Below are 27821 nucleotides of genomic sequence, written 5' to 3'. Positions count from 1 at the left end.
AACTTCCCTATCGACCCTGCCTTGAGTGTGACAGGGGGTGGTGCCCCAACCCCCCAATCGGCCGTACCCTGAGCATGACTAGGGGTGGCATCGCAACCTCCAGATCCGCCCTGCTCTGTGCATGACAGGGGGTGGCACCCCAACCCTCCAATCGGCCCTGCTCTGAGCCCGACCAGGGGCTGCATATAGGGATTGGGCCTGCCCTCTGCCACCCGGGAGCAGGCCTAAGCCAGCAGGTCGTTATCTCCCGAGGGGTCCCAGACTGCGAGAGGGCACAGGCCAGGCTGAGGGACCCCTCCCTGCCCCCCGAGTGCACAAATTTTTGTGCACCGGGCCTCTAGTCCTATATAATAAAAGGCTAATATGCAAATCGACTGAACGGCAGAACGACCAGTTGCTATGACGTGCACTGACCACCAGGGGCAGCTCCTGTGTTGCGCATCTGCCCCTGGTGGTCAGTGCACTCCCACAAGGGGGAGTGCCGCTCAGCCAGAAGCCGGGATCATGCCTGGCGAGCGCAGCGGTGGTGGTGGGAGCCTTTCCTGCCTCCACGCCAGTCGGACATCCCCCAAGGGCTCCCAGGCTGCAAGAGGGTGCAGGCCGGGCTGAGAAACTGCCCCCCGCCCCCGAATCCACGAATTTCGTGGACTGGGCCTCTAGTAGCTTTCAAAGAGCTTACAGTATTTAAGATGTATTTTTGAACATTCTAATACAGTTGTCAATTGATGGTGGAGGAGAAATGCTTGTGCTTTCTTTTTCATAAACATTGGTGTAAGAAAGATTTCTATGGTCCACAGAGTAAATAATATAGACTCTAGGGTTATATGTTCATTGCTGTAGCTAATTCAAAGCAAACAGTAGGGAGAAAAAGATGTTAATAAATATCTGTAGAAAAATAAAACTACCTAAAACAAAGCCTGCCTCAATGTATTATGTAATGAGTGTTATGAACAATATTCTCAGGAATTAACAAAGATATACACTCTTCACTGCATCTTTGTGAAAATGTTGCAATTTAGTGTCAGAGGTTTTTAATTAATCTTTAAGACAAATGCCTTACTACAACTATATACTATTTAATCTAAATGTATACTTACACTTCTGGTAAACAGTTTTAAGTAAAAGTTAGTATGGCAGTATAGGAAAATTATTCAAAATTACTCTATCCCAAAGCTATGAATAGGATACACTGCAGTATGAATGAGCAATAACTTTTCTATAAGCTTTAAGAGACACAGAGACACCAACTTTCTATACCTTTGTGCCTTACCTGTATTTATTCATGTTATAAATATGAAATAACCCCTACCTTTCACAAATAATGTATAAACGTAACTGCAACAGCTTAGTGCAAAATCTTTAAATACATATAATTGAAAGAAAAACAGAAACACAAATAACTACAATATAATATAGTAAACTATAGTATATAAAAATATTCTGTAAAGGAATTTGGTTCAAGACAAGTGTTGAAAGGGCTCTATGAAGGAAAAGATTATTTCTAGTAGCTGTGAACAGGAAAAGTTTCACAGAATAGATGAGCTGCAAGTTGGAATTTAATGAATTAGTAAAATTAGTAAGATCAGCATAAATAGAACTTAGGAAACGAGGATTCCAGAAAGACAAACACCATAGACTAAGGCAGTGATGGCGAACCTTTTGAGCTCGGCGTGTCAGCATTTTGAAAAACCCTAACTTAACTCTGGTACCGTGTCACATATAGAAATTTTTTGATATTTGCAACCATAGTAAAACAAAGATGTATATTTTTGATATTTATTTTATATATTTAAATGCCATTTAACAAAGGAAAATCAACCAAAAAAATGAGTTCGGGTGACAGAGGTGACATAGGTTCGCCATCACTGGACTAAGGTGTAAAAGTAGGAAAGCACAAGCCACGTGCAGAAGGACAAAGATATGTATCTGACTGAATGAAAGGCTATCACTAGGGAAACACAATAAAATATTAGGTGTAAGGTAAGTCAAAAGAACATTCCCCAAAACAAAGACACTTCTTGCTATTTGAACAAGTTTTTGCAAAGGTCAACCTGGTACCCTGGCTGGTGTGGCTTAGTTGGTTGGTGGGTTTGATTCCTGGTCGGGGCACATATCAAGTACCGGGTTCGATACTTGGTAAGAGCATATGCTGGAGGCAACCGATGTTTTTTTTAAAAAGTGAACCTGGAAGTATTTAAAAGGATGAAAGGGAAAACAAAAAAGATTAAAAGTAGAGAAATAGTAGAAGGGAATTACAGAGAAGACACTGTGAAATAAAATTTCATCAGATGTACAATCTCATTAGATATAGTAGAAAGGGGAAGAAACTTTGGAGTAGAAAATTCAATAGTGACTCATGTTTTAATTCTGGGTTTCTGGAAAAATTTTGGTATACTTTAAGAAAATTAAGGAAGTCAGAACTAAAAACTAGTCCATGGAAATTCATATTGAAGCATTAGGAATAAAGTGGCATCATGTCTGCAACTTATTCTCAAACAGTTAAAAAGTAAATAAGAGGTATATAATATATATTTATATATGATGCTACTATACATAATATATATGCATATGTGTTTGTATACATAGAGAGAAAATATAAAACAAATCTAGTAAAATGCTAACAGTTGGACAATCTGCATTCTTGTAACTCTTCTATGTCTGAAATTATTTCAAAATAAAAAGAATTTTTAAAAGGAAAAAAAAGAGTGGTGATTTAACAGAATTGAACACCATTTATTAAATAAGCATGTACTGAAAAGTCAGACACAGTTAAAAAAGGTACAGCTTAACTTCTAGAGGGAGAGAGACAGTAAGTAAATAAAATGTATACTATGTTAGATGGCAATAGTGCTCTAAAGAAAGGAGAAAACACACACACACACACACACAAATGCACATGCACACGCACACGGAAAGGAATTTTAAGTCCCCTTGGGTAAGAGTGAGAATTTGCCATTTTAAATCTTTAGGGGAGGCCTCAACAAGAAGATGAAACAGAGGGCCCTGAAACAAGGAGCAAGACTGAAAGGACTGAGCAAAAACATAATGATGGTGGGTTAGTCTAGTTTTGTAGAAAAAATAATTTATGTTTATTTTCAAATCAATTGGATAGGATTTGCTGATAGAATGGATACAGGCTGAGAAAGACAGAGTCAAAATGACTAAAAGATTTATAGCCTGAGCAGCCAGAGAGATGAAGTTGCCATATGGAAGAGAGGTGGGCAGGGGAATAGAAAGCTTGGGAGTTTCGTTTTTAAAACATCTTTGGCCCATTAAATATTTAAGTAAAGATGTTCAACAAACATTTGGTTATGAGTCTGGAGTCCAGGCCGGAGACATAAATCTAAGTGACATAAGCTTAGATGTGTTATTTTAAGTTATGAGATTGGATGTGATCATCAAAAGAGTAGTGTGTGTAGACAGAGAAAATGATGTCCATTATTTGTTAATGCAATCATAGAGTTAGTATAAACATGATACTATATAGTGTTTACTTAGAGATCAGTAATTACTTGCGTAGAGAGCTATAACAAATATGAATTAGGACAACTGCAAAATAAGGGTGGTTTAATAAGTAGCAAAAGTCTTTGAAATAATAGTACGCCAAAAAGAAATAACAAAAGCGAGATGTCCCCTAAGAACTAAGAAATGGAAAACAATATTGCCCATATCAGAAAGTCCTTATATATACTATTACTATCATGTGACTGAGTAAATGACTGAGTAAATGAATAAAACCAGAAATCCATGAAGTCTTCCTCAAAAGTATAAATAGTATTAAAATCTTATATAATAAAATGGTAATATGCAAATTGACCCTGATAGCAGAATGACCAGAATGACCACTGGACCAGTAACTATGAGGTGAATGGCCACCCACGGTGCGGGTAGTTACATCCTAGGCCAGTATCTTCACTGACAAGGTCAACCTTTACCTTAACTGAGCCTATCTGTCTTTTTGCATCTATAATAACATACCCTTGAAATGTCTGGGTAACTTGTAACTTCCCTTTATCTGGACCCCTTGAGGCACAACCTAATGTGCCTGGGCTTCAGGACAGATACCACAGATTCCTTCATTGTTATGTTAATTGTTCCTGCACCCACCTAAGTATGTGTCTATCATTTTACTTTTTATCCAATCCCAGGGATTTCCCTACTCTGCTTTCTCCTGCCTCTCTAGTCTATCACCAATGGATTTCCTGTAACCCACCTATGTGCCTCTCCTTTGATTGCAATGTATACTAGTAAATACAGATGTAACCCACCATTCTCTGGGGTATTATCTCAATTTGTTGAGGTTCTGCTTCATGGCATATGTCAACAGTTTGGCTCAAATAAACTCACAAAAATTCTTTACAGGTTTCACCAGGTTTTTTTACATTAACAAACCAATGAATGCATAAGAAAGTGGAACAATGAATCAATATTTTTCTCTCACTTTCTTGCTTTCTCTCAAATTACTTAATAATTTTTTATTTTTTTGTAAGAAAATCTCCATGCAATTTTCAGAACAGGTACTGGGGCATAACTCAAATCTGACCATTCCCACAATTATACCTCTCAATATTAAGTAATAGCTTGGCATTTTGGCATTCTTAAAAAAAAGAGTTTGGAAGTTAGAATCTTTTACTATTATAAATAATACTACAACAAGTAAGTCTGTGGCAAATTACATTAGGAAAGTTACCACTTTCTATTTTTGTTTTGTTCTTCGTTAACTGTATATAAGACCTATTTCATAATATTGGTGTGAGGATTTAAGTGACATAAAAATTACCATCTCAGTGCAAAGTCCAGAGTACAAACTCAGAAAATCTTGTTTGTTTCCAAGATCAAGACATAGTCCTGAGTCAGGTGGAAGTGTAGGTAGATAGCCATGTGAGTTAATGAGTATGAAAATATGGACTAAAGTCTAATTAACACAAGTCTCTAGAATGTTATCATCTTACCTGGTCAACATTTTTTTTTTTAATTTTTATAAACATGAGATGAACATGTACTTACTAAAAATTCAAGTAAGAAATCACATAGGCAAAAGTTTATTCTCCTACCTTCAAGCAAGTTTAGTCTAATTTCCAATTTTGCTTGTATATCCATGAGTCCCAGAAAAAGAAATGTAATTTGCCTAGAGTCTCAGAAAAATCATACAAAGGGGAGCTAGAATCGTCTCAGCTTCTAAGTGCAAGACTCTTTCACTTTTCTCAAAATGTTTTTGTAAAAAATGTTGTACCACCAAATACTTCTGCAAAATTAAGAGGAATTATAAAGAGTGATTACAATGCATATCTTTTCCTCCATAATATTTTGCCCTTTAAATAAACGTGGAGGATAAAAGTAAGGTAGAGAAAAATGTTAGAAGTCATCCTGGAAAAGTAAAGGGTATTAAGTTTCACTGAAGTTAATTAAAAACTGTGGCAAACAAATAAACACTGATGAAACAGCAAACACATAAAAAAATACTAAGTCACTACAAAGAAGATATCTATCTATCTATTCCATCTTCTACACTAATAAAAGAGAAAAATGGTAATTGGCGTACGAGCTACCCTTTTCATTGGCTAATCAGGGCTATATGCAAATTAACTGCCAACTAAGATTGGCAGTTAACTGCCAACTAAGATTGGCAGTTAACTGCCAACAAGATGGCGGTTAATTTGCATATGTAGGCACAATGCAGGGAGGCGAAAGGGAAAGCAGGAAGAAGCCCCCTGCCACTGACAGTGATCGGAAACCCAGGGGGGAGCTAAGAGATGGGGGGCAGGGCAAAGGCAGTCCAGGGGCCGCCTTTGCCCTGCCCCCCAGCCATGATCGGAGAATCAGGTGCCTTTTCTGCCCTGGCCAGTGATAGCAGGAAGTAGGGGTGGAGCCAGCGATGGGAGCTGGGCACAGTCGAAGCTGGCAGTCCCAGGAGCTAGGGGTCCCTTGCCTGGGCCTAAAGCGAAGCCCACAATCGCGGGGCCGCTGCAGCTGCGGGTCCCCGCTGCCCGGGCCGGACGCCTCAGCCAGAGGCATCCTGCAGGGGCAGGGGCGGAGCCCGTGCGATCGCAGCGCCCCCCGTTGCCACTGCAGGTCCCCGCTGCCCGGGCCGGACGCCTAGGCCAGAGGCGTCAGGCCTGGGCAAGGGGCTGATCCTGCGATTGGAGGGTGATGGGGGTCAACGCCTGAGGGCTCCCAGTATGTGAGAGGGGGCAGGCTGGGCTGAGGGACACTCCCCCCGACACACACCCAGTGCACTAATTTCGTGCACCGGGCCCCTAGTATATATATATATATATATATAAAGCCAGCGACCAGAACGACAGAACGACCAGAATAACCGGTTGCTATGATGCCCACTGTGGCCAGAGGGGTGGGGCCAACTGGCCAACCTCCCGTAGTCCCTCCCCCCAGCCAGACCCACCCTGCAGTCATTTCCCCTGGCCAGCCCCGCCCCACCCCATCAGCCCACAGTCCATCCCCCAGGCCTGCCCCACCCCTGATCGCCGCCCCCCCCCAATAGGCGGCGGGGCTGGCCAGCCAACCTCCTGAAGGCCCTCCCTCTGCCCCCGATGGGGTCCCACCAACCCAATAGGCCCACAGTCCCTCCCCCCAGCCAGCCCCTCCCCTGATCACCCCCCTTACCCCAATAGGAGGCGAGGGCAGCCGGCTAGCCAACCTCCTGCAGGACCTCCTCTCGCCCGGCCCCACCCCAGATCATCCCCCCGACCCGATCAGGTGCAGGGCCAGCCAGCCAACTGCCTGCAGTCCCTCCCCCAGGCCATTCGTCCCTGATCGGCCCTCCACCCCATTTGGGGACAGGACCAGCTGGTCCACTGCCCACAGCTCCTCCCCATGGCTGCCCCACCACCCCAAATGGCCCGCAACCCCTCCCCCCAGCCAGCTCCATCCCCCCACCCCATTGGGGTTGGGGCCTGCCAGCCAACCTCCCACTGTCTCTTCCTCCCCACAGGCCAGGCCCGATCCGGGCCAGACCAGCCGGACCCCACCCGTGCATAAATTTGTGCACTGGGCCTCTAGTGTGTGTGTTGTGTGTGTGTGCGTGTGTGTATAAATCCTAAGTCACTACAAAGGACATATATATAAATAACTGGTTAAATAACAATCATCAATTAAAAAAGGTAGATCATGTGTGTCATAATTCAAACCAACAAACTGTATTTTAAAAGTGATAACATTTATGAAATGATTATAAACTTTAAATTGGTTATTTGGTGATATTAATAAAATACTGCTACCTTGGGACATGATAATGATATTAGAGTGATGTTTAAAAAAAACAATAAAGTAAAGCCTTTTTTAAAAAACATATTTTTATTGATTTCAGAGAGGAAGGGAGAGATGGAAACATCAATGATGAGAATCACTGATCGGCTGCCTCCTGCAGGCCCCCTACTGGGGATTGAGCCCGCAACCTGGGCATGTGCCCTTGACCGGAATTGAACTTGAGACCCTTCAGTCCCACAGGCCAACACTATCCACTGAGCCAAAACGGCTAGAGTGTAAAGTTCTTATCTTTTGGTACTACATTCTGAAATATTTATAGATGAAATGATGTGTAAGATAACCTTCAAAATAACATGGAAAGGAAAACAGGGGTAGAGAGATAAAACAAGATTGGCCATGATTTGATAACTGCTATAGCTGGGCAATGGTTACATGAAGGGTTCATTATACTATTAAGTATCCTAAAAAAGAGGCTGAAATATTCTATAATAACTTTTATAAAACAAATAAAATTGCTAATGGCAAATATCATAAAAGTAGTGTAAATAGTACAAGCTTTAACTCCTTGCCACATTCATACTATTGTCTCAAAGAGTTTATGCTGCCTTAAATGATGACTCACGTACTCAGAATACATAAAGATATCCCTCAAAATAAGAATGCTTAGAGCTCTTCTAAACTTCTCAATCATGCATGAATGAGAATATATTCTGAGACTGGCCCCAAATCCCAAACTAATACTACCAAACTACAAACATAGGTTCTCACAAGAAATCAGAGTTGCATTTAAAAAGCAGGGAAGTCATAACTAACTATACCTCATTCCATGTAAATCATTTCTATGTCTTCACGTAGAGTACCATTTACTTGTAAGAGAAACACAGAAAGCAAGAAAGATACTATAACCATTATCCCTTTTGTGATTACTACCTAAGGCAATTTATGAAGTAAAGTTACCAAGAATATTTAGTAGTCACTAAAAGTATTAACAGTACTAGAATTAACCAACAGCTCTTATCAAGCTCCTTTACTTGGTTATCATTATAGAAACAAAGAAGAGAAGCATAATACATACTGGAGGCCGGCCAGGACGACCCCTTTTCCTTTTCCCTTTGACTTCAGTTTCTTCAAGTTCGCTGCCAGCATCAGAATGAGCAGTAGTTTCATTAGTTGAATCCCTAGAAAATGTGATATTTTAGTGAACAAATTAATTCATAAATACAATGCAGTATTGTTCCACTATTTTCCTTACCTCCTATTATATGGATGCTTAGAAGTGGTTTATACTTCTAGTTTAGCAAATCAAAAATGTTATCCTCCTTGGCTAATATCACATAACATTGAGTGAAATGAAGCTCCCAAATAGAGAAATAAAAAGGAGGAAATGACTATGGAAATGGCAGCTGCTATACAAAATATAAATGTAAAATACAATGGGAAACGAGTAATTCTTCAATATGAAAAGAAAGGTTTGGGAAGAATTTTACTCGTTTTATAAATCATGAAAGTCAGTGGTGGGCTGGTAATTGTTTAACAACTGGCTCTTCAAAAAAAAAAATATATATATATATATATATATATGCACATAAACTTAGAAATGTTACCAATATAAGGGTAAATTCCATGTCGCTCATTTATTCACATAAAATGATTTCGATAATTTTGCCAAAGTCCTGTATTCATAACTAACCTAAGGTTGCAAGTGAAAAACAAATAGGGTTTTGACATGAAAGATGGTTTATACCTTTGTTCACTTGAGTGAATAAAATGCAAGTGAAATGAAAAAGACATTTGTTGGAACTTAAATCATTGTACAGTGGTATAAACAACTTCTTCACTGAATTGGATAACAAATCTCAAATACTGGACTACTTCAATTTTTTGTGCTCTCATAATATAATGGCTATAGGCTTGATACAAGTTTAATCTCATTGTTAATTTATCACTTTACTGAATCTATAACCAATTTATAAAACAATAAATTGAGCCCTGATTTACAATATTTACTGATTTTCATAATTTAAGTATTCCCACCACATCCAATTAACTGATTTTCATAATGTAAGTATTTCCACCACAGCCAATTTCAAACTATAAAATTGACATCACCAGAAGTGGGAAGTAATGAACAGTAATTGTACACCACTAAAAAGTATTTCCACCATATAGATAAAATAGATGTAAATAAAAAATTAAAGAGCAGAAAATACTATGTAATTAGGAAGTGAAGAGTTTTGACTATTATTACTTTTACTTATAATATTATTTAATTTTAAATTTATATGATTTAACTTTTTTAAATAGCTATGTTATATTCAATCAAGGTCAGAAAATTCCTAGAAATTAAATATTCAGCCCTCCAGGCCAATATAAGTTGGCTTCAGCATGGTACTGAAAAGGTATGGATAATCTGAACAAAAACTTATTCACTAAATTCTACATCAGTAACTATATATTGTCAATAGTCTTGACCATCTGTTGCTCAAAATTTTTAACTGCATGTGTAACATGCTTTTTTGAATTCTACCTCAAGTTCACCAAATACCACATGTATAACTATGTTCAATACTGATTTATTTCTAGCTCTATGCTGATGGCCATACCACTGATTAACTAATTTATTAAGTTAATGCATGCATGTGCTTTAAGTTGTCATAAAATTTATTACTGTCACCACACCACTATCCTGTCTTACTCAAATTATTAGAATCACATCAATCTTCCTTGAGCCATCGGCTAACAAATCCTCTTAAGTTGTCCTCAGTATAAAAATTCTGTCTCTCATTCTTTCCATGATTACCTATAATCACCACTCCCTGAATTAATCTCATTTCCCTGCTTCTCCAAATTCCCTTGTCCAAGCCATTCTGTACAATGCTACCAGTAACATTCTTATAGCATGTTACCTCCCTACTTGCAAATCTTCAAAGGTAATCTAGTACCAAAACCTATAAATAATATTGATCTAATTCAGGGGTCACCAAACATTTTCTTTAAAAACTATACTGTAAATATTTTAGTCTTGGGGGAGGGGGGTCTCCACATCTTTATGTCTACTACTCAACTCTGGCACCACAGCATGAATGTTGCCAAGGACAATACATAAATGAATAGCCATTGTCCAATGATACTTAAAAACAGGCATCTGAGTCACTAGCAGTAGTTCGTTAGTTCCTGATCTAGTTGATCTTACTCATCTCTACTAAAGGACAATAAATCATATTATATTTTCTCCTCATTACAGTTCAAATAGACTATACTCAGCATATACTGTGTTCCAGTTTATATAAAACATGCACATAAACTTTGTAAAAAAAACATACTATTTTCCCAATTCTAGATGAGGAAACAAAAGATATGAAAACCTGATATCTTGTCCATAAACACACACCTAGATAAGTGGCAGAGTCCACTTAGTTATCAAGGTAAACTTCAATTTTCTATCTCCATGTCAGGATACTAGAATGCAAATTTTATGTTTTGTATTTCTCTTGTGTAAACAGAACCCACTTTTGATGCTTATAAAAATCTCCTGGTTGTGCTAGCCGGTTTGGCTCAGTGGACAGAGCGTCAGCCGGGGGACTCAAGGGTCCCAGGTTCAATTCCAGTCAAAGGCATGTACCCTGGTTGCAGGCATATCCTCAGTGGGAGGCATGCAGGAGGCAGCTGATTGATGTTTCTCTCTCATCGATGTTTCTAAATCTCTATCCCTCTCCCTTCCTCTCTGTAAAAAAATCAATAAAATATATTTTTAAAAAAATCTCCTGGCAACTACAGGATCTGGTTGGTTCCAGGTTATAATATGTGACCCATTAGTGAAACTAATTTATCCTTGAAGAAGAGTTTACTGACAAAAGAGAAAAGTACCATTTGTTTTCTAATTCTGCCAATTACATCCAGCTTTAAAGGTGAATGCTATTACCAACAAATAAGCTAATATACTCCAATTAGTATATGTAGGAATGTTTATGAGAATATATACTACATAAATTTTTTAATGTCAAGTAATAGAGAAGATATAATATGAAGAAGAGTTTCACTTCACCACCCTAACTCTGAATTCCAACATGCAGAATAACATTAAGTTTGATCAATACTTTTCAATAAATGTTTGTTTTTACATATAAAAATATAAAATATCTATATTTCAATTTTAAAAATTTTAAATAGGAATTTCCATACAAATATGTAGAATTCCTGAATAGTAGTAACTCCATAATATATATGAAATTTATTTTAACTACTTCACTATCAAAAGCACTTAGATTGTGTCTAGTTTTGTACTATTACAAATAGAGCTGAAACAACTTTCCTTGTACATTAACTCTTTTTTTTTTTTTAAATATATTTTATTGATTTTTTACAGAGAGGAAGGGAGAGAGATAGAGAGTTAGAAACATGGATGAGAGAAACATCGATCAGCTGCCTCCTGCACACCTCCCACTGGGGATATGCCCGCAACCCAGGTACATGCCCTTGACCGGAATCGAACCTGGGACCTTTCAGTCCGCAGGCCGACGCTCTATCCACTGAGCCAAACTGGTTTCGGCTGTACATTAACTCTTACTATATACCAGTAAATATCTCTCTAGGATAGGCACAATAGAATGCTGGGTGTGAAGGGTATGCTAATTTGAAGTTCAACCAACTGCTCTACACAAACCCTGTAAATAGCTAATGTTCACATTTATAAGACTATTGAACATTAAGAGAATGGAAAAATCAGATCAATTATTATAGAAACTAGAGGACCCATGCACAGTGGGGTCCCTCCACATGGCCTGTGGGGATAGGGCCGAAACCGACTCTCTGACATCCCCCAAGGGGTCCCAGATTGCAAGAAGGCACAGGCCAGGCTGAGGGACCCCACCGGTGCAAGATCGGGGCTGGGGAGGGACCGCGGAAAGGCTCCAGGGCATGTCCAGCGATAGCCCGTCTCGCCCAGTCCCAATTGGCTGGACCCCAGCAGCAAGCTAACCAACCGGTCAGAACGTCTGCCCCCTGGTGGTCAGTGCGTGTCATAGCAACTGGTCAAATGGTTGAATGAACAGTCGGTCACTTAGCATATTAGGCTTTTATTATATAGGACTAGAGGCCTGGTGCACGAAACTTGTGCATGGGGGAGGGGGTGTCCCTCAGCCCGGCCTGCATCCTCTCTAATCCGGGACCCCTCGGGGGATGTCTGACTGCCGGCAGTTGGACATCTCTCTCGCAATCTAGGACCGCTGGCTCCTAACTGCTCACCTGTCTGCCTCATCGCCCTTAACCGCCTCTGCCTCAGCCCCCGCCACCATGGCTTTATCCAAAAGTACATCCGGTCTATCTGGTCTAATTAGCATATTATCCTTTTATTAGTATAGATGATTTTTTTTCCTCCCTAAAACTCTTTAAAATTCTATCTACCTCTCTCTAGTTCCACTGTAATGACTTTAGTTCAAGTTGTCAACATCTCTGGCCTGGATACTGCAACATCCTCCTCCTATTAAGTCTTCTTGCTTCTATTGTTGCCCCTTACAATTTAATCACTATACTGCACTAAGAATGATTTTTCTAGGTATGTCTTGTTAGTTCTCTTCCATGCTTAAAAACTCTACAGTGGTTTCCTACTATTCCGAGGAAGAAAGACTCTAAATCTTAATATGACTTAGCAGATTCTTGTATGATATAGCCCCACTCTAGTCACAAGCCTTATCTAATGTCACTCTCTATTCCCAAACTAGGGAGCGGGGGTGGGAAGGAAACAAACAAAACCCAGCTTTATTTCAGTCCCTCAAACATACCATAACTCCTCCTTTTTCAGGGTCTTTGCACATGCCATTCCTTCAGTCTTGAATTTATATACTGATCTATTCTTTCACCAAACCCTCACTCCACTTACTATCACGTGAACTATCTCACCCTTAGAAAAGTTGACTTGCCCAGCCGACATGGCTCAGTGGTTGAGCATCGACCTATGAATCAGGAGATCATGGCACAGCCTCAGGTTGTGAGCTTGATCCCCACTGTGAGGTGTGCAGGAGACTATCAATGATATGCTGTCATCGTTGATGTTTCTATCTCTTTCTCCCTGTCCCATCCTCTCTGAAATTAATAAAAAATATATATCTTTTTAAAAGTTGACTAAATCAAGGCATGTGTTAAAATTCTCATAAAATCCTCTAATTTACCTTCATAGCACTGAAGGCATTTAGATCTATATTTGTGGTTATTTAATTATTATCTATCTATAATAAGCTTCATGCCAACAAGAACTCAAGTCTTCTTTTTTTTTTATCCTCACCCAAGGATATGTTTTGGTTTGTTTTTTATTTTAGAGAGAGAGGAAGGGAGGGAGAGAGAAGGTAGGGGGAAAGGGAGAAATATCAATGTGAGAGAGGAACATGGATCATCTGCCTCCCGTATGCACTCAGACAGAGGATCTAACCTGTGACCTAAGTATGTGCCCTAACCGAGAATAGAACTGCAACCTTTTTGGTGTACCAATGACAGTACAACCGAGCCACCCAGCTAGGGCAAGGACTGATTCTCTTTTACATACTCTTTCTCCCTAAAATCTAGCATACTTCCTGGTACAGCATTATGTGGTGGAATATATATGGCAATTCATAGTATTTGACAATGCCTAATAGTAAGCAACACTATGATGACAAATTCATTGATAATTGTAATATTTAAGTAAGCCAAGAAATAATGAGGTCACTCACTACAGTGACCTTTCTAGTGCCTACATTACAAAAATCGGTATTATGTTTGAGTAAAGGGTGAATAAAGAAGCTTGAGGTAAGTAACTAGAAAAAGCTTAAATTGTATCTCCGATATTTGGAGGAAAGGAGGACAAGTATTGATGGTTTTTCAAGCAGGTAAAGTAGTTTGGACAGCTTCTTTGTCTTAGAGCTCTGAAGGAAAAACAGAGACCCAGGAGACCAATGGAAAGCCAACTATAATCTCTTGGAAAAAAAGGTATATAAATAAACTGGATGTATTATAGATTTGTACACCTGAAACCTATATAATTTTACTAACCAATGTCACCCCAATAAATTCAATTAAAAAATAAAAATTAAAGAAGTCTTTTGCACTAAAATATAAAACAAATAAACTGGGACAATAAACATCCTATATAATAAAAGGCTAATATGCAAATCGACCAAACAGTGGAACGACCCAGTTGCTATGACACGCACTGACCACCAGGGGGCAGATGCTCAATGCAGGAGGCTGCCCCCTTGTGATCAGTGTGCTTTCACAGGGGGAGGGCCACTCAGTCAGAAGCCCTAAGCCGGGCTCATGGCTGGCAAGCATAGCGACAGTGGCGGGAGCCTCTCCTGCCTCTGCAGGAGCACTAAGCTGTCATTCAGACATTTCCCAAGGGCTCCCAGACTTTTGCACCGGTCCTCTAGTGTGTGTGTGTGTGTGTGTGTATAATTGTGTAAACTGTTGATTCCTTTCATTGTATCTAAACTGTTATCACATAAGATCATAATATACATATTCCTAATTAGCACCTTGATGAAACCTATGAAAGGAAAAGTATCTGCCACTACAATGATCACATTTCCAAGAAAATCCAAAAATTAGACTCAATTCTAGATTGGTCCTGTAACTCCAAAAAATCTAATAAGATGTTACCAGAAATGCCAACTGGTATGTCCTTCAGATTACTTCTGGCAACCAGAATATACTAAGAATCTCAATCTCAGGGAAAACAAACCGGAGGTGGGAGGTATGATAGAGAAACTGTGATACAGAATAAAGGTCTACAAACATTTTCTGTAAATAGCCAAACAAAATATATATGGTTTACAAGCAATCTATTCTCTATCACAACTTGTAGCACAAGAGAAATCATAAACAATCTATAAAGGAATGAATATGGTTCTTTTTAAATTAACACTTCATTTTTTGTTCAATACCACAGAACATATTGACATTATAATACCATGGGCCAAGGATGGATATGGTAATTATGCACTCTAATTGTTCTTTGAATTCAAACATATTGCCTGACTATCTAAATATATCAGAGAACATATTTGATATGTCTCATAAAAGAGGACATTTTGATATAGAAAAATGTTATACACATTTTAAAAAATAAGAAAATTACAATACTTACTGTAACACTGGTAACTCCGAAGTAATCATTGCTGGAGAGATCTTTCCACAATGGAGCAAAAGAATCAAGTGCTGTACAACTCAAAACTTTAAAAATAACCTCAAAGGCAATCCTGTTAATAAAAAAAAAATATTTTTCCAGTTTTATTGAAGTATAATTGACAAAACTGTTAAGATGTTTAAAATATACAATGTACAATGTGATTACTGGATATAGATGTATATTGTGAAGGGCTTCGCCACAAGTTAATTAACACATCCATCACCTCCCATATTTACCTTTATTTTGTGTGAGATCATTTAAGTTCTACTCTTTAGGCAAATTTCAATTATACGATAAAATGTTATTAACTACAGACACCATGTTATACATTAGATTGTCATACCTTATTCATCTATAAGTAAAAGTTTGTATATTTGCACCAACCTCTCCCTATTTCCCCCAGTCCATGGTCCCTAGCAATCACTTTTTCACTCTGTTTCTAAGAGTTCTACTGCCCTCTTTCCCCCCGGGATTTCACATATATGATACCATGTGGTATTTGTCTTTCTTTGAGTGGCTTCTTTCATTTAGCATAATGTCCTCCAGTATCATCCATGTTGACAAATGACAGAATTTCCTTTATTTAAAAACACAGAAATATTTTTCTGTGTTTATACCTGTGCATATAAATGCAGGTGCACACACACATTTTCTTTACTCATTCATCTATAGACAGGCACTTAGGTTATTTCCATACTTTGGCAATTTGTGAATAATGCTGCTATGAACATGGGAGTACAAATATCTCTTTGGGATAATGATTTTGTTTCCTTTGAAAATATACCCAGAAGGGGGACTGCCAAATCATATGGTATTTTTACTTTTCATTATTTGAGAAATCTCAATACTGTTTTTTTCCAGTTTACGTTCCTACCAACAGTGTACAAGGGGTTCCTTTTCTCCATGTCTTCAGAGCATTTTTCTCTTGTCTTTTTGATAATGGATATCTTAACAAGTGTAAGGTGATAGTGTTTTTTTACTTGCATTTCCCTGATGATTAGTGATGTTGAATAGTTTTTCATGTACCTGTTGGTTATTTGCATGTCTTCTTTAGAAAAATGTCTTACAATCAATCAATACCACCAGTACTCATACTCCTTGGTATTTACCCAAATAAAGTGAAAACTTATGCCCACACCAAAGTTTGCATGAATATGTTCATAGCAGCTTTATTAAAAATTGCCAAATCATGGAAGCAACCAAGATGTTCTTTAGGAGGTAAATAAATAAATAAACTGTGCTATAAGCAGAAAATGAAATATTATTTGGCACTAAAAAGAAATGAGGTATCAAGTCATGAAAAGACATGAGAAAGCTCAAATGCTTATTACTAAGGAAAAGAAGCCAATCTGAAACTGCTAAATACCATGTAATTCCAACTATATGGCATTCTGAAAATGGCAAAACTATGGAGATACAAAAGGATGCATGGTTGTCAGGAGTTCCAGGAAGAGAGGGATGAATAGGTAAACACAGAGGATTTTTAGGGCAGTGAAACTATTCTGTATAATACTACAATGGTGGACACAGATATATGTCATGTATTTGTTAAAACCCATAGAATGTACAACATCAGGAGTAAACCCTAAGCCGACCAGTGTGGCTCCGTGGTTGATCATCGACCTAAGAACCAGGAGGTCACGGAATGATTCCTGGTCAGGGCACATGCCTGGGTTGCAGGCTCCATTCCCGTTGCGGGTGGTGCAGGAGGCAACCAATTAATGAGCCTTTCTCATCATTGATGTTTCTATCTCCCCCTCCCTCTCCCTTCATCTCTGAAATCAATAAAAATATTTTTAAAAATAAAATCTATTTTTAAAAAGTAGCAGGGGAAGTAGGACAAAACAGAGCATCTAAGACAGGACAAGATGTACAAATGGATTAACATAGGTTCAACTGGAATTCCAGAAAAAGAATGTATAGGACAGAAAAAATATTTGATGAAATAGAGGAGAATTTGTCAAAAATAATTTAAGATATTAAAACACAGATAAATAGATTCATAAGCAGAATAAATACTTTAAAATATAAATATTGCTAAAAACCAAAAGTTAGAGAAAATTCAAAAGGAAGTTAAATAAAATTCTTCATCAGACTTTTCATTGGAAATGATGTAAGCTGAAAGACATGGAATAATATCCTTACAGTGCTGAGAAGAAACAAAGCGACCCCTAAATTATATACTCAATGATAATAATCTTTCAAAAATGAAATAAAAGAGTGATGTCATGAAAAATGGAGAAATAGGCAGCTCCAAGAATAAGCCCTTCAATGAAGCAATTCTTAGACTGGAAAAAAAATAAAGACAAAAACAACATTTATGGACAAAAATCAACTTTAAGGGATCTAATAAAAACGTAAATAAAGGAGTTTTTAGCCAAAAAAAAAAAAAAAAGAGTCTATTAGCCCTGGCCAGTGTGGCTCAATTGGTTGAGCATCGTCCCATGCACTGAAAGGTTGCCTGTTTGATTCCTGGTCAGGGCACATCCCCAGTTGGGGTACAAGTGGGAGGCGGCCGATCAACATTTATTTTTCACATCAGTGTTTCTTGCTTGCTCTCTCTCCTTTCCTCTCTCTAAAAATCAATAAAAACGTATTTTTAAAAGAATCTATGAAATCTTCTAAGAAAGTACTATAGGCATTTAGCTTATCTGTCTACCACCCACCCTCCCCAGCTCAATGGTGACCACAGGAATAGCAGTCCAAGTTCCTGGTACAGCTTGCTGGTGCCAAAAAGAAAAACATGGATCATAGTATTCTAAAAAATTGAAACTGTGTGTTTTGAAGGGCTTCCCAGCTGTCATCTTTCAAAAAAATTTTTAATACAGACACTACAAGTAGCTGCCTGAAGCAAGAGACAGTGGATGGGACAAATGGCAGAACATATGAAAAGCCTTGAAATTAGGAGGCTGAGAAGGAAGATACTGTGAGAAATAAGAGCTTTAAAGGGCTATCTGTACACCAGGAAATCCAGAGTGCTACATGCAAGCCCACAGATGGATGTATACTTAGAGAAAAACTGAGAGGAGCATAAGCTTTCAACTCTAGTTGATTTTTGGGCTGTGTGAAATCACAAGGTAAAGACCAAGACTACTTAGCTAACCTTTAAAGGAATACCTGAGCTAAGTAACAGTATGCAAACACCAAGAGATAACATTTTTTCCTTTTGACTACCACTGGCTCGGGAGATCATTGCTTATGATGGAGATAAAATTTCATTTGTTATACATGACAAGGGTTAGTCTTTGCAAAAATAGTTTGGAAATGTCACTAAACAGATGACTGCAGTCCTTAAGAGGTAACAAGAGTAAACCCTGGGAAGAGGAAAGAATCAGTGTCTAGTTACCACATTATAATATTCAAAGTGTCCAATTTTTAACAATAAAAACAAAAAACCATGAGCATATAGAGAAACAGAAAAGTATGGCCCATTAACAGGGGAAAAAAATGTAAAGCTCTCTTCATCTGAGAGTCATTTGGCTTGTCATTTTTCTTTAGACCGTGGACATTCATCTGTGTTGTGGGATGGCATGTGTGTATAAGATCATTTATGAAGGCTTTTCGAACTTTAACAGTCCTCCATTTTGGTAAATCCTATTCCTTTATCTCACATCCTAATACCTGCTTGGCCTGCCATCTTCCCCCTTCACCAGCGTGAGTCACAGTAAGAATGCAATCCTCAACTGTTTATCTTTTAAATAAAACACTGCTAAATTTGGTTAGTTTGTTAACTGAGTTCTCCTCATGTTCAATTTTGCATCCTCTGCTTCTATATATTTACTAAAGGCCCAGTACACAAATTCATGCATGGGTGGGGTCTGCCGGCCAGGAGGAGGGGCCGAGGGCGGTTGGCGGGCTGGCCCCGTGCCCTGGTCAAACTTCTGGTTGAACTCCCAGTCGAACTCCTGGTCAAGGGGACAATATGCATATTAGCCTTTTATTATATAGGATGCCATCCCACAACACAGATGACTGTCCACGGTCTAAAGAAAAATGACAAGCCAAATGACTCTCAGATGAAGAGAGCTTTACGTTTTTTGTATTGATCAATCTCTCCCGAAACTGTACACACTAACCTCTGAAAATACAATTCCATGATAAACACATTCAAGCTTTCCCCAAATGCTGCCTCCATATTATCCTCATATCTAGTCACAATTTTCCTTACAAACACTACTCTCTTAATTTTATCTTCTTACTAGGGGCCCGGTGCACGAAATTCGTGCACTGGGTGTGTGTGGGGGGGAGTGTCCCTCAGCCCAGCCTGCCCCCTCTCACATACTGGGAGCCCTCAGGCGTTGACCCCCATCACCCTCCAATCGCAGGATCGGCCCCTTGCTCAGGCCTGACGCCTCTGGCTGAGGCGTCCAGCCCGGGCAGAAGGGACCTGCAGCTGCAGCGGCCCCGCGATCGTGGGCTCCGCTTTAGGCCCAGGCAAGGGACCCCTAGCTCCTGGGACTGCCAGCTTCGACCGTGCCCAGCTCCCATCGCTGGCTCCACCCCTACTTCCTGCTATCACTGGCCAGGGCAGAAAAGGCACCTGATTCTCCGATCATGGCTGGGGGGCAGGGCAAAGGCGGCCCCAGGGCCGCCTTTGCCCTGCCCCCCAGCTCTTAGCTCCCCCCTGGGTTTCCGATCACTGTCAGTGGCAGGGGGCTTCTTCCTGCTTTCCCTTTCGCCTCCCTGCATTGTGCCTACATATGCAAATTAACCGCCATCTTGTTGGCAGTTAATTTGCATATAGCCCTGATTAGCCAATGAAAAGGGTAGCTCGTACGCCAATTACCATTTTTCTCTTTTATTAGTGTTGATAAACTCCAACATCATGAAATGGCACCTAGAACCTTAATGCTCTCCAGTAATCTCATCTTTCACTATTCCTTTCCCATTACTCTAATACCAAAGTGATTATTTCCTGTACAAAACCAACTCTCTTCTGCTTTTCTGATGTGTACATACTAGCTCATGGCCCATACCTGACTCTTCCTGAAACAAACTGGAAATCTCCAACCTTTCTGAAATCTAGGTAGAGTTAGGTCTCACGTCTATGAGTTTTCATTCTACCTTGTACACGAACACAACTCAATACTTTTGCAATATATTGTGTGCATGCATATATTATTCAGCAAACTGTAGTTATAAATTTCATTCACTTCCCTTTTGACTATTCTATGTTGACTTTAAAAAATATATATGGTTTTATTTGTTTTTAGAGAGAGAGGGAGAGGTATAGAGAGTTAGAAACATTGACCAGCTGCCTCCTGCACGCTCCCTACTGGGGATCGAGCCCACAACTCAGACATGTGCCCTGACCGGGAATCAAATGTACCTCTTGACGCTCAACCACTGAACCACACAGAATGAACGAACAATAAACTGAATTTTTAGAACCGTTGTAAGTTCACAGCAATTGCCACATGATCTTTTAGAAAGAACTGTCTTCCCTTTCTGTTCCTAACAAATTGTCTAGTACCTGGCACCCAAAAGTGGCAGAAAAATTAGCAAGTCTAAAAATAAAGACAAACAATGCCACTAGTTAACATTAATAAAGTGGTAAATAGCTAATTCAACAGTAAGTTTGTTTTAATGCTATTGTGCATAGGATCTTATCACCATTATACTTTATAATTATGCAATTACATAACTGTTATATAATTTACCTTTTAATTTAAATACAACTTTTCATTTCTGGAAATCTGTAAAACACTGAAGCTAAAAAAAGCTCCATCCCTGGTTTCTCTCTGGAGAAGAATACTGCTTCCTGGTAATATATACATTGTGTGTCAGTGTCCACCTAAGGTAGGGCAGCTGCACTATGTGAAAAAGGGAGAAAAATCTAAGAGTATCAATTGGACATATCCAAACCAGAGCATTGATGAGGGATCAGAATCAAAAGTCATATGCAAAATAACAAGTCTAATGAACAACAGTAAAATTATAAACCCAAAGTGGAACCAAGAGAAAAGAACTGAATATAAAGTACTTTATCAAGACTAGAACAGGTTGGAAACAATAATGAAAGTTCAAAGACTGCAGGGATTTAATATATGGATCTGTGGCAGAGTCAAGATATTCATTCATAGCTCTATTATTAATCCAACTAAAAAAAAAAGGATTACAGTTGTGTTCATTACCATTTTAAGATAAAATTTTTAATTTAAATAAATTTATTTAAATATAGAGCCCTCCAAACTATTCTTATACCATATTAAATCATATAATTCACTGATCACAAATAAATGTTATTGATTGGTGTGTTCTAAATTTAAAAAGCATTTAAAATGCCATCAGTTTTTAAAATAGCTAACAAGTAAAAAGGAACCCCAAGGAAATGAAGTTGCCTATATTAAATAACCCTGCATTAAATATTTAAGAGAATACTTGCAAATAGAAAACTGACAGACTTGCCTATCAAAAGTACAGGAATTTATGTTTTCATTTGCTTTATATGAAAACTGCATTGTAATTTTTAAAAATCACAGATTTTCGCCCTAGTTGGTTTGGCTCAGTGGATAGAGCATCAGCCTGCAGACTGAAGGGTCCCAGGTCAAGGGCACATGCCCAGGTTGCGGGCTTGATCCCCAGTAGGGGGCATTCAGGAGGTAGCCGATTCAATGATTTTCTCTCATCATTGATGTTTCTATCTCTCCCTCTCCCTTCCTCTCTGAAATCAATAAAAATATATTTTAAAAACTAATAAATAAAAATTACATATTTTCCATAACTCAACCACCACCACCACTTAACCTCTCCCCACTAAAAATGACATCCTTTTAGATATTATCCTAATGAACATACCTACTCATACAAATAAGAACTGTAATAGCTTCATGTATATCACCAATTTATAACTGCACACAGGGAACAATAAAAATATTTCAAAGTTTGACCTTTACCTAAAGCAAATAAACATCTACTGTTAAAAAGTTTCTGAAAAAATAAAAATACTTATGGGAAAATGCTTTAAAAAAACACCTTATGAATAATTAAATTATATAGCACTACGATTTTCATATAAAAATTATTTCAAAAGTGTGGAAACAACAACCATTACTTTACCACCGTCCTAAGAAAAATTTGTGGAATTTAACAAAAACACATTTTTTCATTTAAATATGATGAAGAAAACATCACTGAAGGCCAACCTTTTTTTTCAATTCCCTTAAAGTATGTGTGAATTATATTAATCCATTAAATAAAGCTTTGCAGAAAAAAAGATTAGCATTTCACCCATAATTTATAGCTAAAGCTTAACTATCTTTCCATATACTTTCTCCATATTTTATTAACTGTTTATAAAATATTAATTTGCAAAACTAAATCCACAATACTAATTCTAATTTTGAAACATGAATAATATTAAAAACCTTTCTCACTGTATTGTGCACATTTCTGTTCTCTGGGCTAGGAATAAATCTCCAATTTAAGTCTCCAAGAGATATTCTAAAATGGTTTTCTATATGCTTAGTTTCACGGGGGGAGGGGGGGGGGAGAGACACAAAGTTAAAAAGCCAACACCATCTTCTTTTGGTGCCAACCATTCCATACCTCCAACTGGTATTTAAAATCTAGTAATAAATGCCTGCTCTTAAGGAACTTAAAATTTCAGCAAGACAGAAAAAGTATAGAATCCATGATAGGTGAAGAATATATACCTATTAAGTTTGATGAAGCAGTGAATAAACAAATTCTATGGAACCTTGATCAGGAAGATATGGGTTCTTAACAAATCCTTATGACTAAATAAACTTTAAAGAGTGTGGTCCAAAACAGAAAAAAAAGATATAAAAGTATAGTGGCTCAGTACTTTTTGGACTAGTTTAGCAAAAGTTCTTTTATAACTAATTAATTAAAAAGAGGAAAATAGTAATATTACAGTGGAAAAACCTGGCAAAAATCTCCCTTAATGAAGAAGTCATAGTTAACACCACTAATAAAGAGACATATCAATAGAAGCCTCCTGGTATGATGAACAAAGAAGGGTAGAACTTCAGTTGTGTGTATTCTTGCGGAAAAACAAAGAAAAACCTGAATTTAATCACAAGGATAATCACATAAACTCAAACTGAGGGACATTCAAAATAGCTGGCCAATATTCTTCAAAAGAGTCAAGGTTATAAAAGACTGCAGCAATCTTGAGAAAGAAGAATGAAGTAGGAGTGATCATGATACCAGATATCAAACTATACTACAAAGCCATTATAACCAAAACAGCTTGGTACTGGCACAAGAGAAGGCATATAGACCACTGGATCAGAACAGAGACCCCAGAAATTGATCCACATCATTACAGTCAATTAGTACTTGACAAAGGAGGCAAGAATATACAATGGAGTAAAGACAGTCTCTTCAATAAATGGTGATGGGAAAACTAGACAGACACATGCAAAAAGATGAAATGAGACCATCAACTTACACCATACACAAGAATAAACTCAAGATAGATAAAAGACTTAAATGTAAGGCATGAAACCATAAAAATCTTAGAGAACATAGACAATAAAATCTCGGACATCTCACGTAGCAATATGTTTACAGATACATCTCCTAAGGCAAAGGAAACTATGGAGAAAATAAACAAATGGGACTACATCAAAATAGAAAGCTTCTGTACAATAAAAGAAACCACCATCAAAATGAAAAAGGAATCCACTGTATGGAAGAACATATTTGCCAATGATATATCTGATAAGGGGTTAACATCCAAAACATTTAAAGTACTCTAAGGGGTTAACATCCAAAACATTTAAAGTACTCATACAACTCAACAAAAGGAAGACAATCAAATTAAAAAATGGGGAGAAGACCTGGAAAGACATTTCTCCAAAGAGGACATACAAATGGCCAAGAGACATATGAAAACATGCTCAAAGTCACTAATCATCAGAGAAATGCAAATTAAAACCACAAAGATACCACCTCACACCTGTCAGAATGGCTATCACCAAAAAATCAACAAAAAACAAATGCTGGCGAGGATGAGGAAAAAAAGGGAACACTAGTTCACTGCTGGTGGGAATGCAGATTGGTGCAGCCACTATGGAAAACAGTTTCCTCAAAAAATAAAAAATGGAACTTCCATTTGATCAAGCGATCCCACTTCTGGGAATATATCCTAAAAACCTCAAAACCAACCAGAAAGAATATATGCAACCCTATGTTCATAGCAGCGTTTTTCACAATAGCTAAAATCTGGAAACAGCCCAAGTGCCCCTTAGTAGATGAATGGATAAAAAAGCTATGGGACATTTACACTATGGAACACTAAGCAGCTGTAAAAAAGAGGGATCTCTTACCCTTTGGGACAGCATGGATGGACCTGGAAAATATTATGCTAAGTGAAATATGCCAACCAGAGGAAGACAAATATCACATGATCTCACTTATTTGTGCAATCTAATGAACAAAATGAATTGACCAACAAAATAAGACCCAAAGCACAGAGGCATGGAACAGGCTGGCATACCTCGATGTGGGGTTGAAGGGTCAAGAACAGATAAACCAAAGAAGTTATATACTTACTAGAGGCCTGGTGAATGAAATTCCATGGGTAGGGTCCCTAGGCCTGCATGATGATCAGGGCTGATCGGGGCCTTCCGGCTACTGGCCAGGGCCTCCCTTCCCCGGCTGCCGGCTGCTGGCCAGGGCCTCCCTTCTCTGGCTGCCGGCTGCCGGCCGGGGCCTTCCTTCATTCCGCACCACTCCCTTGTGGTCAGTGCACGTCATAGCAAGCAAATGAACTCCTGGTCAAACTCCCAAGGGGACACTTTGCATATTAGCCTTTTATATATATACTAGGGGCCCGGTGCATGAAATTCGTGCACTGGGTGGGGGGGGGGGAGTATCCCTCAGCCCATCCTGCCCCCTCTCACATACTGGGAGCCCTCAGGCGTTGACCCCCATCACCCTCCAATCGCAGGATCAGCCCCTTGCCAAGGCCCGACGCCTCTGACAGAGGTGTCAGGCCTGGGCAGGGGACCCTCATTTCCCCCCATCACTGGTTCTGCCTCTGGCCCAGGCATCAGGCCTGGGCAGGGGACCCCCAGACCCCTCCGATTGCTGGCTCTGCCCCTTGCCCAGGTCTGATGCCTCAGCCAGAGGCATAGACCCCCATCACCCTCTGATCACCTGATCGGCCCCTTGCCCAGGCCTGACGCCTCCGCCAGAGGTGTCAGGCTTGGACAGGGGACTCCCATCTCCCCCCGATCACTGGCTCTGGCCCCCGCCCAGGCCTGAGGCCTCTGGCCCAGGAATCATGCCTGGGCAGGGGACCCCCATCTCCCTCTGATCGCTTGCTCCACGCCCCGCCCAAACCTGACGCCTCTGACCCAGGCTTCAGGCCTGGGCAAGGGGACCATCATATCCCCCCAATCCCCGGCTCAGCCCCCCACCCAGGCCTGATGCCTCGGCCAGAGGAGTTGACCCTCACCACCCTCCGATCACCAATCACCGGATCGGCCCCTTGACCAGGCCTGAGGCCTCCGGCAGAGGTGTCAGGCCTGGGCAAGGGACCCCCAGCTCCCCGTGGTTGCAGGCTCTGCCCCTGCCCAGGCCTAACACCTCTGGCTGAGGCGTCTGGCTCGGGCAGCGGGGACCCGCAGCTGCAGCGGCCCCGCGATCGTGGGCTCCGCTTTAGGCCCAGGCAAGGGACCCCTAGCTCCCGGGACTGCCAGCTTCGACCGTGTCCAGCTCCCATCGCTGGCTCCACCCCTACTTCCTGCTATCACTGGCCAGGGCGGCAAAGGCGCCTGATTCTCTGATCATGGCTGGGGGGCAGAGCAAAGGCGGCCCCAGGGCCGCCTTTGCCCTGCCCCCTAGCTCTTAGCTCCCCCCTGGGTTTCTGATCACTGTCAGTGGCAGGGGGCTTCTTCCTGCTTTCCCTTTCACCTCCCTGCATTGTGCCTACATATGCAAATTAACCGCCAATCTTAGTTGGCAGTTAACTGCCAATCATAGTTGGCAGTTAATTTGCATATAGCCCTGATTAGCCAATGAAAAGGGTATCGTCGTACGCCAATTACCATTTTTCTCTTTTATTAGTGTAGATAGAAGATATGCATAGTCCATGAACACAGGCAATAGGGTGGTGAAGACCTGGGGGTGGGGGGGAGCTGAGGAGGAGGAGGGTAAAGGGTGGGGGTAAACAGGAGATATCTGTGATACTATCTATAATAATAAAAGCATAATACGCAAATCAACCTAACAGCAGAACGGCCATCCAGATGATCTTCCAGACGACCACCTATGACATGCACTGGTGCCAGGCCAGCCAAGGCAGATGCGATGCGATTGGTCAGGGGGCCCTGCCATCACCCCACGATTGCACCACAGAGGGAGGCCCCGGCCACCCTCTGCACTATGATCGATCGTGGAGTCCCAGCCGGGTGGGCTGGGCCTCCCTCTGCTGGGTGGTCGATTGCAGAGTCCCGCGAGATCGATCCCCCAAAGAGGAGGGCCCAGGCTACCTTGGCTGGCGGTGCTACAGCTGGTCGGTGGGGCCTCCTTCTGCTGGGCGATCGATTGTGGAGCCCCATGATCAATTGCCTCAAAGAGGGAGGCCCATGCCCTAGTTGATTTGGCTCAATGGATAGAGCGTCAGCCTGCAGACTGAAGGGTCCTGGGTTTGATTCTGGTCAAGGGCACATGCCCATGTTGTGGGCTCGAACCCCAGTAGAGAGCTTGCAGGAGGCAGCCGATCAATCATTCTCTCTCATCATTGATGTTTCTATCTCCCTCCCTCTCCCTTCCTCTCTGAAATCAATAAAAATATATATTTAAAAAAAGAAAAAAGAGGGAGGCCCAGGCTACCCGGCAGGCAGCACTGAGGCGTGTGTGCGGAACAGGCCAGCAATCGCCCCACAGAGGGAGGCCCAGGCCAGACAAGCAATTGTACCCGTCTGTCACCTGCAGAGGGAGGCAACCAGTGGCAGGCAGGCGGAGGGGGGGGGGAGTAGTACAGCGCCACACAGATGGCAAGCAGTGGCAGTGGTGGGGGCGAAGCCAGCTGCCAGCAGCCAGGGGAAGGAAAGTCCCAATAGGCCCTGATCTCTGGCCAGGCCTATGGACCCTATCCGAGGGAGCCCAGATTGCAAGAGGGAGCAGGCTGGGCTGAGAGACACCCCCCCCCCCCCCACACACACACACACGCATGAATTTCACGCACAGAGCCTCTCGTCAACAATTAAAAATATATATTTAAAAAGAAAAAAGAAAAAAAGGCTCAGGAACTGTGCCATGTTAGAGGAGAGACATGACAACTAAATGTAATGTGTAATCCTAAATTGGACACTGGATCAGAAAGCGAACATCAGTGGGACAATTGATGAAATTTGAATACGGCCTGCATATTAGTTACTAGTATGGTATCAGTTAATTTCTGCTTTTGCTAACTGTGCTATGTATGTATGTAAGATATCAGCATCTGGGTAAGCTAATG

At 40.3% G+C, this 27821-nt stretch overlaps 1 protein-coding gene across 6 annotated transcripts in view; it reads right to left on the bottom strand.

Annotated features, from left to right (window-relative positions):
- The window catches only part of STAG1 (STAG1 cohesin complex component), a 350463-nt gene that overhangs the window by 223121 nt on the left and 99521 nt on the right, over nt 1-27821 (bottom strand). For all 6 annotated transcript variants that reach the window (XM_059663860.1, XM_059663856.1, XM_059663857.1 and 3 more), the window contains 2 exons: nt 15344-15455; nt 8303-8405 (listed from right to left, as the gene is read on the bottom strand). In XM_059663860.1, the coding sequence (XP_059519843.1) occupies nt 8303-8405; nt 15344-15372 (132 nt within the window). In that variant the 5' untranslated portion in view covers nt 15373-15455. The remainder of the gene's footprint in view (nt 1-8302; nt 8406-15343; nt 15456-27821) is intronic.

This window comes from Myotis daubentonii, chromosome 14 (genome assembly GCF_963259705.1).
Source record: "Myotis daubentonii chromosome 14, mMyoDau2.1, whole genome shotgun sequence".
Classification (NCBI taxonomy): Eukaryota; Metazoa; Chordata; class Mammalia; order Chiroptera; family Vespertilionidae; genus Myotis; species Myotis daubentonii.
The sequence above is the reverse complement of the archived record's forward strand: the minus strand, read 5'-3'. Positions and strand labels throughout refer to the sequence as shown.